At 32.7% G+C, this 11,995-nt stretch overlaps 1 protein-coding gene across 1 annotated transcript; it reads right to left on the bottom strand.

Moving 5' to 3' along the window:
• Positions 1-5,084: 5,084 nt before the first annotated feature.
• Positions 5,085-6,102, bottom strand: HELRODRAFT_182687 (hypothetical protein; the record flags this gene model as incomplete). The annotated part of the gene is made up of 2 exons (XM_009033422.1): positions 5,085-5,372; positions 5,515-6,102. The coding sequence occupies 2 exons, from the start codon at positions 6,100-6,102 to the stop codon at positions 5,085-5,087; spliced, it is 876 nt and encodes a 291-aa protein (XP_009031670.1).
• Between the last annotated feature and the right edge of the window lie 5,893 nt (positions 6,103-11,995).

Here is an 11,995-nt window from a genome sequence, read left to right as displayed (position 1 = left end):
TTAATTTAGTTTCTTTAACTTTAACTTTCTTTTAGTCCTGGGCATGACATTGGTCCTGGGCATGACATTGGTCCTGGGCATGACATAAAACTGCATCCACGCTGCCTTTTGCCTTACAGCAAAAGGCTAGGCCCACCGCTTATACCTGGTGGTTGTCGTCAGGATGGGTGTCCGGATGTAAAAACTTTTTCCCAAATTACTCTTATGCCATCACAAAGAAAAACAACGGCCCCTAGTCCCCAGCAGGTCTTAAAAGGTCAAGGGGTGCCAAGAATAGCTGGAAAGTATGCAACAGCGGAGGGATGTTGCAGAAAAATTTAGAATGGCCCCTCTATGGTACTTAGACTTGGAATGCTCAATGTTGGATCACTGACTGGCCGCAGCATGGAAATTGCAGAAATGCTCGAGCGTAGAAGGATTGACATCTGCTGCCTTCAGGAAACCCGATGGAATTCGAATAATGTCTGTCATGTCAACTCAGACAAAGAAAAATATAAACTATCCTGGAATGGTCAAAAGACGGCCAAAAATGGTGTTGGAATTTTTGTCAGAGAACCGCTAGCCCAAGAAGTACTGGATATTAAAAGGATTAATTAACGTCTCATGTGGATCAAGCTTCGCATAGAAAAGCAAACAATGATTATTTTTTCTGCATACGCACCACAGACAGGCGAATCAGAAGAGGTCTATGGTTTTTATTTCTCAAGATGGATGTTCTTTGGTCACTAGAATATGGCATGGATGTTGAAGGTCGTAGCATTGTGCGAGGAATTGTGAGGAATGAAGACCTGTATGTTGTCTTTATCGAGGGCATTCGGCATTTGGAGAGTAGACGTTTCTCTGAGGTGGCTTTATGGCAGCCAATTGCGATGCGCAAGGCGGTATTATAAGTGTGCTGTAAACGGTTGAGGCTGGAATCTGATGTTAGTGATACCCAGGTGGGGCAAGCATATTCCTTCATTGATCTTCCTATGGGTTTGTAGTCTTGCAGGAGTCTCTCCTTGTCTTGGCCATAGGGAGTGCCGCTGATAGTTTTCAGTATATTATTCCGTTTTACATCTTTGGATGCTGACAATCTATTGTGTTGAGAGAAAATCAGCGTCGTATCAAAGGTTTGGCCTAGTAGTTTCGGGGTGTGCTCAAGCGGCTGGATTTGCCCGTTGATCTTGACCTGGGGTTGGTAGTAAAATTTGTCTGTTTGCGGTGTGAACAGCTTGAAGATTTAGAGTTGGAGATATTAAGATTGCGATCTGAGAAGAAACTGACAAGGCTAGGGTGGTAATTGTTGAGACGTTGGGTCAAAGTATCTACGTCTTGGCTGGTTGTTTAACGGAGAAATCGTCAACATAAGATATGACTTTGATATCAGGCGGAGGTCTTTTTTGATTAAAGCTCTTGATAACATCCATTGAAATGAGAGTAAGCGCAAATATTGTTGAGTATCCAAGACTGAAGCCGTTTTGGTGATGGCAATGAAGGTGGGTAAAGCGGCTGGTCCATCTGGACTTACAAATGATATCTTCAAGGCATCTGGTGGGACAGGCTTCAGAGCCCTCTTACACGTCTGTCGGGGATGTGGAGTAAATCGATACTACCAGTGGAATAGAACTGTGCCGATATATAAAAGAAAAGGAGATCCACTGAAATGCTCCTCATATCAAGGTATCGTCTTCTGGAACATCCCCTGAAAGTTTTTGAAAAAGTCATTGAGAGAAGACTGTTGTCGTGCGTTTCAATAGGTGATAACCAATACGGCTTTATGACAGGAAGATACACGATTTATGCTATCTATATCATTTGTCAACTATAGGGAAAATGCTTGGCAAAGCAAAAGCGACTGTTTTATGTCTTTGTGGACTTGGAAAAGGCTTTTGATAGAGTGCTTCGTGTGGCAATCAGGTGGAGTCTACGTAGACAGCTTGTTCCCAAATATCTGGTTCGGCTGGTTATGGCATCGTACTCTAACACAAAAACTCTGGTCAGCACAACAGCCAGTAACACGAATGAATTTGATATTAACGTCGGCGTCCATCAGGGATCAATACTCAACCCCCTGCTCTTCATCACTGTGATGGAAGAAATTACCAAACCTATACACTCAGATAACATATGGAATGTGATATATGCAGATGATATCGCCCTGACGGTGGCCTCGGAATAAGATGCAGCCAGAAAGTTTGAGGTCTGGAATACCCAGCTTGACGAACACGGGCTAAAGGTAACCCTTGACAAAACAAAAACTATGATCACCGGTGGTGATCATAGTTTGCTTTAAAAGAGCAATACTATCACCATCATTATTATCACCACCACTTTCATTTTTATTATCATTAGTATTACCAGTACCATTGCCATTACCAATATTATTATTACTATCAATATAACTATCATTACCATTATTATTACCATTATTAACCTTATCATAATTACCATTATTATTACTATTTTTATTAATAATTATTAATAAATTATTATTACTAAAACGATTACGATTATCATTACTAAAATTACTATTACCATTATTATTAGCATTGTTATTACTATCACCATCATTATTATCACCACCACTATCATTTTTATTATCATTATTATTACCAGTACCATTACCAATATTATTGTTAGCATCAATATAATTATCATTACTAACATTATTTTTATTATTAATATTATTATTCTCCCCACATTATTTTTACCATCACTATTATTACTGTTATTAACAACAACAAAATTATTATTGTTATTGCTGATATTACTATTTGTATTGTTGTTATTATTATTGTTAATTTGGAGGCTGGTTATCAAGGGTTTAGAAAACAGTTTGTTATTGACATAGCGATAAAAAATTTTAACATTCGCTTTAGACAACAATTGGTTTTCTTTATTTTTGCGGTGTAGATTGGCTAAGTTGGAGCAGTAACAGGAAATCCTCAAATATTGTTCTTTATCAACTGGATTTGAACTTGTTCTCCATTTCCTCCAAAAATAAAGTTTAGTTTTGTATAATAAGCGAAGTGCCCTAAGAGCTTGATGTTGAGACGGTGATTGACTGCGTCCAATTTTGGGAACAAAAATCGATATTGCGTGGTTGATTATTTGTTCGAATGTGTCCCAACACATATTGACATTAAAACAGTGCTGAAAATGATAATTCCAATGTATATTAGACAAATAATTATTTATATCATTATCACTGTTAAAATCATAGGAGTACGTTTTGATGAATGAGTTGACGTCTGGTGGGTTGTTGAGGAAACAGTTGATTTGAAAAGTGATGATGTTGTGATCACTTGAGGCAAGCGTACTGATAATCTCCAACTCAGTCAGCAAACTGGAATCATCAGAAAGTACCAGGTCGAGGACATTTTGACCTCGAGTGGGCTGATCAACCAGTTGTTGCAGACCAAGTTCATTGAAAAGTTGAATAAATGAAATATAAAATGAGTTAATTGGTGAAGAATAATTGGTCCAGTTGATGAGTGGGAGATTGAAGTCACCTAACAAACAGTTGACATGACCTATACACAGCTCTCTAATGCATTGTATGCTATCAGTGGCATAATCATCAGCCGACCTGTCAAAACCACCAGGGCGATAGTATGATATCAAGCGGTGATGCGTAGATGATATGGTAATATCAATAGATACTATTTCGATGTGCGAGTATTTAGTTGGTATTATGACCTCTTTGAAAGATATTAGTTTTTTTCTAAACGTTTGACTGCGCAGGTGAATCTTCCCTGTGTAGGTCGTTTTAGCAAACTCGTATTGATTCTGAAATTTGGCCTAATCTGACTGCCAAATCAGGTAGTGCACGGTTAAATAGCACAATTTTATTTCATCGCCATGTTTCTGTTCTTTGTTTTTTGTCTGCGCAGCCTGGCCTGTGGAAAAAAAACTGATTGTGTGTGATGCCCTTTATTCACAATTTACTTAGCGACATTCATCGAATTATAAAACGATATGTTAAAGTTCGATCTTTGCTGTATTTGCTCTTACATTTTATAAACATATACATATACCAGCGAAGTCGAATTAAAAGTAAGTCCTTTAAAAGTTAGTTAATATAAGTTTAATTTACTTTTAATAATAATAAAGAAAAAATTCTGATACCTCACACGCAGTAAGTTCGGTATAGGTCCATCTAAAGCGGACCTTACCGAGATTTTAGGGGTTCTATGGCTTATGTTCATGTTCACATTTGGATTGTAGTACGAATATAACGGAAAAAACGCTTTTTTAGAGATCGCTCAATTTTAGCTATTTTGCTAAATTCATTAAATTTCAAAATTTTAAATCTTGTTCTGTATTGAGATTGGGTTTTCAAATGTGAAAAATTAGCTTATCCAAAGTTTGCATTTTATTTGAGTTCACAATTTTTGTAATTATCGTTAAATCGATTCATTGCAAAAATTTATCGATTATATCGTTTTTTTTACATTCTCTAAATTTGAAGTGCAACATCTTTTTTAGGTGAATTTTTTTGAAGATCATACCAAGGTTATCTTGAGTTCAAATGACGCTGAATGTGTTTATGTAACATTGGTGGACTCCAACAGACAGGCATCCACATATGCTCTCAAATCCATCCCTTCTTTAGGTTAGTTATTTTGTTAATTTATTTCTTTCGCTTATTTCGCATGTTTATTTTTGGTATTTTATGACTTTTACTAAAACATGCATATTACTTCCTATAGTATAAATAGCGTTATTTGCGATGTTTTTATCTATTACATTGTCACATTAGTATTCCTGAAGTGGTATTGGTACTTGGTCCTTAAATTGTACTCAAGTACTGATTTCATGTTTACATTTATTTGAGACCTATGTTCTTTTTTTTATTATTATTATTAAATGCATTTGTACAGCACCTATTAAATGAAATCTCACAGGCACTCTCAAAATCCAGTAACAATAAATTAAAGAAATGATTGTCAAAAGTCAACAGTTTATCCAAAATGTACATTAAACGAATATACAATGTATACTTGTATAATATAAAAATCGCGGGTAAATGAAAAAAATTAAGTCAAATTAACAAATCATAAATTTAAAGTTTGCAAATAAAACATGACACTAGTTCCATATCATCGTTTCACATCAGAACATGTCCTGATATTGACATCGGCATTTCTGGTGCTGCCACTTTTGCTGTTGTTATTGAAAACCCAATTCCTAACCTGAACATAATCAGGCCAAGAACTTGATCTTTCAACTATTTCCGCATACTTCTCATCTACACACAACCGGAATGACGTAGAAGTGTGGGTTTCATCAAGTTTTATTTTGTCATCTCTCCTCTTGAATACAGGGTAGCAAAACAAAACTTTAACATTAATTGACTCAAGGTGGTCAACAACATTGGATGCACAAGTCTTTGAAACATTACCAATGTGATAAAATTTTATACTTTATATTGCGTAGGCCTATGAGGTTCAACAGTGGTCTTTGATATTGCATGACAATATGGACTTGTATTAGTTGATAGTAAAATGTTTCTTCTTTATTGCATCTGACTGTTATGAAATTTCCACCCTCGTTGTTACCTTCTTCAGCAATGTCAGACAAATTTTTAGCGACTGATGTCTCAGCATCTGAATCTCCATCAGCGGATACATCACTGCACACGATACTGTTCACCTTTTTTTGGACATCACTCAGTATATTGCCATGCTCTTCAAGAAATTCCAGGACGGCCGGACTATTTTGAATAACCCTTTTTTGCAACCTCACCTGTTCAGCTGACAATTTCTCGAATCTATTGTCACAATTAGTAACTTTCCACAAGTCATCAGCGAGAAAACAGAGAAATTTGTCTTCGACTTTAGTTTCAAAAATTAAACGACATATTCTAAGAAATTCGTCCCACATTTTATTCTTGTCAACGTCTTCGGAAAACTCCGGCAGGCTGAGCGATAATGTGCTGGCTTCACTTTGCAAAAACTTTGCACTTTTTTTTACGTCGTCAACTTCAAAAAATTCGCAAAGAGAAGTTTTCATTTCCTTTTCATTTATCTGGTTTCGAACATACCAAATATAACACAATAACGTATCAATTACGTATTTTTTATCGCTTTTAACCTCGACAATTATTCCTTCCGCCATTTTCTAAAGGTATTTGTACTCATACTTTTAATCTTGCACTGTACTGTTATTTAACTGTATCATTGACCAACATTTTTGATGCACATCAACCTTTAAATTTATACCCAGTACATTTGTCTTTGGATATGGTTAACTCAAATTTAATGCTATTTGGGAATTTTCAGTGACCAATTTTGAAATTTTACATATAAATAGTTAGTTTTTTACCCTTTTTTGGGGTCAAAACAAATAAAAATATAATACTTTTTTTTCACATGAAGCAGGATTCAGGGCGACTGAAAAAGATCATAAGTGACCTATCAGATGTAGCTACCTCGTCATGAACATATATTGACACATTATTATTTAAAACTTCTTTTTTTCGGACCTTATCCTTTCAGGACATTGAAAACCTTCACAAAACCCGATCTTTAACACACTGTAGTAGTTGAGATATGGTCATATTTAGCAGGTCCAAATAACATGAAATAACATGTTTTGTCTCACATATAGTCATTTTTAGATGCTGTTTACGCAAATGTAAACTCAAAAATGTTATTGATGGCTTTATTAATTCTTGTTTGTTTTTTGCATGTTCATATTTCTTGAAACCACTTCAGTCTGACCACAAACGTTTTAATGAATTCAAACCTGGACTATTTCTAGGAAAGTAAACAATACGATTTTGTTTTCTGCTAACTATCTTTTCTGTGGTATTTTCTGTGGCACGAACATTAAATCATTTCCTGGATCGAATAAATTTATTTTCGGAGTTTTATTAATCACGTTGTTTGTTCATTATTTCATGGTAAGAATAAGACACCCTGAAATGTATATTTCTCCGTTTCGCATACACATATCGCTATCATATATTAAAAATTGGTTAAATAACACCTTTACACTTCTTTTGGCAGCTTCCAGTCGTTCAGCTCAAATTTTCATTTTCCTATCTGTCTTTTGCATATGAACTCAAATCCAATCACTGCAACCAGAACTATTAATACTTTGACATCCCACGGCCATAGGGATTTATAACAGGTTTATTCATGAAGAAAAAAAACATGAAAAGGATACCCTAAAAAAGCATATCTTCTGTTCTAATTGGTTCCCTGCCACGATCAAACAAAACATCGTAACGAAAAAAAAAATTCTCATAGGTTCAACGAAATTATAATAAAACAAACAAAAATCGTAACAAAATTATATGAATATTAATCACGACAAACAATTTAAATAAGTTTTTAGTTTGAACTTAAAATCCTCAATAGTTCATCACTCTCGAACATAAAAAGGAAGCTGATTCCAATATTTCTCTCTTGCAGTTTGTTCCGACATCTCGCATGCTCACAGGGATGAGCGATTGTAAAAGTTTTATTTCACAGAGCATTCCATTAGATTTTTCATTGTCTAATTTTTATGTACTTTTTTTAATCCATCTTCAGTTATTTTTTAAGGAATTATGAATTATATTTTTCAAATAGTATAATATTTTCTTTTCATTTTATTTTTTTAGCTAAAATTTTGAATCCTATTTCGTTGAGGTTTTTTTTTTATGTGACATCATGTTTTCATGTTCATATATTTTTTGGACTTTCAAACATAACTTAATTTTTGATCAATACAAAACTTTCCTTGGCCAGCATCAATCTAAGAAATTGTTATTTTCAGGTTGCACAACGGATGTTTTAGAAAGACTTCAATATACATGTACCATGATTGAAAGAGTAGCAAACGAAGAAGGAGAAGGACATTTATTGCCTAGTGTCATATAACGACACATAATGGCATTGAATATATATATATATATATATATATATATATATATATATATATATATATATATATATATATATATATTTGTATATCCGCATTATACAATTTCTTACATAAAAAAATGTTTTTACCATGAGACAAAAAATTGGTTAAAATGTCTGAAAATGATATATAATTAATTTTTAATTTTAGTTATAATTTGTATAAATAAAAGTTAATTTTATCTATTTATTTACATTCTACAAAACATTTGATATTAATTCGAATAATATCTGATTATGTGAGTTTCGTTTGCTGTTGCTTCATCGGCGTGATGGGCTGTGTTTCGCACTGCATGCATTGACGGGGTTCGAACGTTACAAGAGGATCCTCGCCTTATGCGTAATGCGTCGATCGGTTCGTATTCGTGATGTTTGATAGTTGCTAGTTGATTCCTTGGGAAAGCATATAATACCTTTTCCTTTTTTTGTAGCGTGTTGTTGGCAGCTTAAGATTTTTGTTATCATAGAATTTTAAATAGAATTGCCCAATAGTATTTTCAATCATACGCACCACTGAAAGCAATGTCGTAACGCATCCATTATGATTGATGCAAGGGGACTTTAGCGAATGATACTTTTCAAACGGCGCAAAAATACGGTGTAATGGCGTTTATTGTTTCCAGATCATAATTAGAACCAAATGTTTCTTTTGTGAGGTTCAGCGGGTATACCTTTATTTTATCACTAATTTATTTGTCAAAGTAAATTTGAACAAACTGATTTCGGCGTTGACTCGATATTTTTTAGAATGGTAAAAAACCGGAGTGTCAGAGAGGGATGAAAAATTTCTGGTCTCTCAGAAATTTCTGACTCATGATTTTTCGACTTAAATAAAATATTCCAAATTTTGCATTATAATTTTGCCTTTTTATCACTAATAAATTGACAAAAAAAGCTGTGACGTTATTACAAAGGAATCCCCAGATGCGTGGTTCTAAACAACTATTCTCGATAGAAAATTTAGAAAATTTTAATTAAGTTATTTAAGCGATATAATTTAAAAACCGTAATTAATATATTTATAAATAAATACGATTTATAAATAAATTCAACAACAATATAACAATTTACTTAAAAATCTGAAGGATTCAGAACATTAAAAATCGTACAAAAATATAAATAAACGATTTATTAACTATTTCTACTACCGCAATCGCTCACTAATAATGTTTTCCAATTCATTCTCAACATCTCATGAAACAAGATAAATGTCAGCCACAACAGAACCGTCAACCACATTAACAGCGACAAAAGCAACATCATTACAAGTTCAACGCCAGCGATATCAGTACCAACCACCACATCTTCAAAGAGTGGAAAAATCAAATTCAACTCAAAAAACAAACATTTTTCCATTTGAATGACTCCGCCTCTTGCCGGGGAGTATTGTAGGGGATTATATATATACAGTTATTTTAAACATTTAACATTTTTAATTAGTTTTATTATTAATATTCATGTTTTAATTTATTATTACTACTACTTTTTTGCTTTACTTTTCTTTTTCCCTTTTTACGTTAGTACGAGATTGTTGCGATTGTTTGGTTAATAAAATAACATTATTCGTTTTATGATAATTTGTCCGATTTATAATCCGATAACAAAAGCGAAATAATATTAAATCGAGCATTCTATTAACAAATATATATATATAATTTTCATTGAATTTCAATGTTATTAGTTTTTATTTAATATGTTTCATTAATATGTTTTTATTTTAACATGTTACTTTTAAGTTAATAGCAATAAAATGAATAATTTGAATTCATAAAACATGTATAACGCTTCAAAGTAGAATCGTCTTTAAGGGTGCGTTTTTCTTTTAGATCAATTGTGATGTCTTACAAGTATTGTAGTATATACCGAGTTTTATTTCATTAGTACCATTGATTGGTGTAACATTTTTTTATGATTTGTTTTAAGACGACTTCGTCTATCTTATGTGGCGTTGAGATATGATTTTAGTAATATAGGATTATGTCGTTGTCATTGTTGTTTTTGAATAAATTGCCTTCGTTGAATGGTGCTCTCAATGGATGATGTTTTGTAACCATTGCTTACTAGTAGATTAGTAATTCCTTTCAGTCCCGTATTGCGATTCACAGTTGAGGAAATGGGCGCCTGCAGGGTGTTGTTCCTCTGGATTTTGAAAAATATTTTAGCAGTTTAGGTTAAGCTGTATATATTGTAATATCACCCTATTTTCCCGTCGACTTTTTAAAATCGGAAATTACATTAAAATGTATATTATTTAAATTAATTATAAATTTTATATTTAATAACTGGAACTAAAATGTAAAAAATAAAATGGTTATCTAGCGTCCTTGGTTGAGTATTTGAATTTTTGGTATTTTTGAAAAACTCGTACTCGCCTCGTGTTCACACTGGGTTGGATTGTTATAATAAAGAATTTATTAACGTTTTATGCTTTTATTTACTGGTTCTCTGAACGATTGTTGAAAAAAATATGCTTCTTAGATCAAAATTGCATAAAAACACTATAAATATCCACCCTCTAGAAAGTTTGTCGGCCGGCACCGTTGCCTCCCCTGAAAAATTTTCTGCAGGCGCCCATGGTTGGGAATGAATGCGTGAATGCACGGTTCACGAAGTTTTTTATTGTACTTATTTTGAATTGTTCCGTGCATTTCCTTAGCCAATTTAATCAAATACCTTGATTTGTCGCATTGACGTATATGACAGCTGTAAATCTTTTTTCGTCATACGCTACCAAAACATCCAGAAATGGCAGTGAATTTACATTTTCGTGCTCAATAGTGAAACTCAATAGGATAGGTTCGGGTTTGCTGGTTGACTTATTATGGATCATCGTTGGTTTTTAATTCCGGATTGTCTCTAAATGTTTTGCTCTCAAGATGTCCAAAGAAGAAATTTGTGAACAGTACACCAAGTAATGAACGCATGGCTACATTGTCAATTTGTATAGCTTGCCTGTGGGGGTGTGGAAATGTGCTATGGTGGTGCAGATATGGAAAAGAGATTGAGATATGTTTTTGGTATTTTTAAGAAGGCCATGTCTGAGTGATAAACACTATTGATGATAATATTGTTATAACCGCGGAATGATCGTAATGCGCTATTTTTTATTTGACTATTGTTATTTTTGCAATATGTGTAATTTTTTTGTTGTAAAATCGGCCCAAATTCTCTATATAAATTGCAACAAGTGCTGAAGATGATTGAAAACCCGAAATAGGTCCTATACAGTCGAGAATGAATTGGAAAACTGTATATTAATCTAACTTTAATAAAATATATAATGAAGGTTAATGGTTACTGAGAAATGTAATAAAAAATTATCCAACGCTAGAAATTCGGTAGATTTCATAGATGACTGCATATATATATATATATATATATATATATATATATATATATATATATATATATTAGAACGAGGTTTTCTTTGATGCATATATCGTTAAATATTTTTGCCGATATTGCATTAATTAATTTTTTAATAAGGATTTCGACAACACGTAGCTGTTTTAATTCATATTTATTATCATTATGTGTCATCGTAGGCTTACAACATTGTTTCGACATACAGTCATCATCAGAGCTTGGTTTTACGAAATATCAAAAATTGAATTATAATTTAAACATTAAAATCAAGAAATTTAATGAAAAGTACAAAAAATAAAATTATGACGTTGAAATTAGAAAATTACAAATATGAAAATGTAAAATATGAACAAATGTACCTTGTAATAATAAAATATTGCAATAAAACAATAAACGATTTTAAACGAATGAAATTAAAACAAAATTATGAAAATAAGTAAAATTGTGTAGTAACGTATAATAAAACATGCAAAATGGGCAAAAATATTTAACGATATATGCATGCATATATATATATATATATATATATATATATATATATATATATTAGGAAGAAGACCAAGTTCTATACAGTTGTTCAAAAAATCCACCGACGATTCAGCATTAACAAGTTTTATGGTTGATTTTCTAATATTTTGAACTAGTTCTTTACTAATTTCAATGAACCTTTGCGTTTTTATTTCGTTACTTTTATTTTATTTTAATATATTAAAAAATACAACTAATAACTATAA

The sequence above is a fragment of the Helobdella robusta genome (genome assembly GCF_000326865.2).
Source record: "Helobdella robusta unplaced genomic scaffold HELROscaffold_91, whole genome shotgun sequence".
In the NCBI taxonomy this organism is placed as follows: Eukaryota; Metazoa; Annelida; class Clitellata; order Rhynchobdellida; family Glossiphoniidae; genus Helobdella; species Helobdella robusta.
This window is presented reverse-complemented; position numbering and strand designations above follow the sequence as displayed.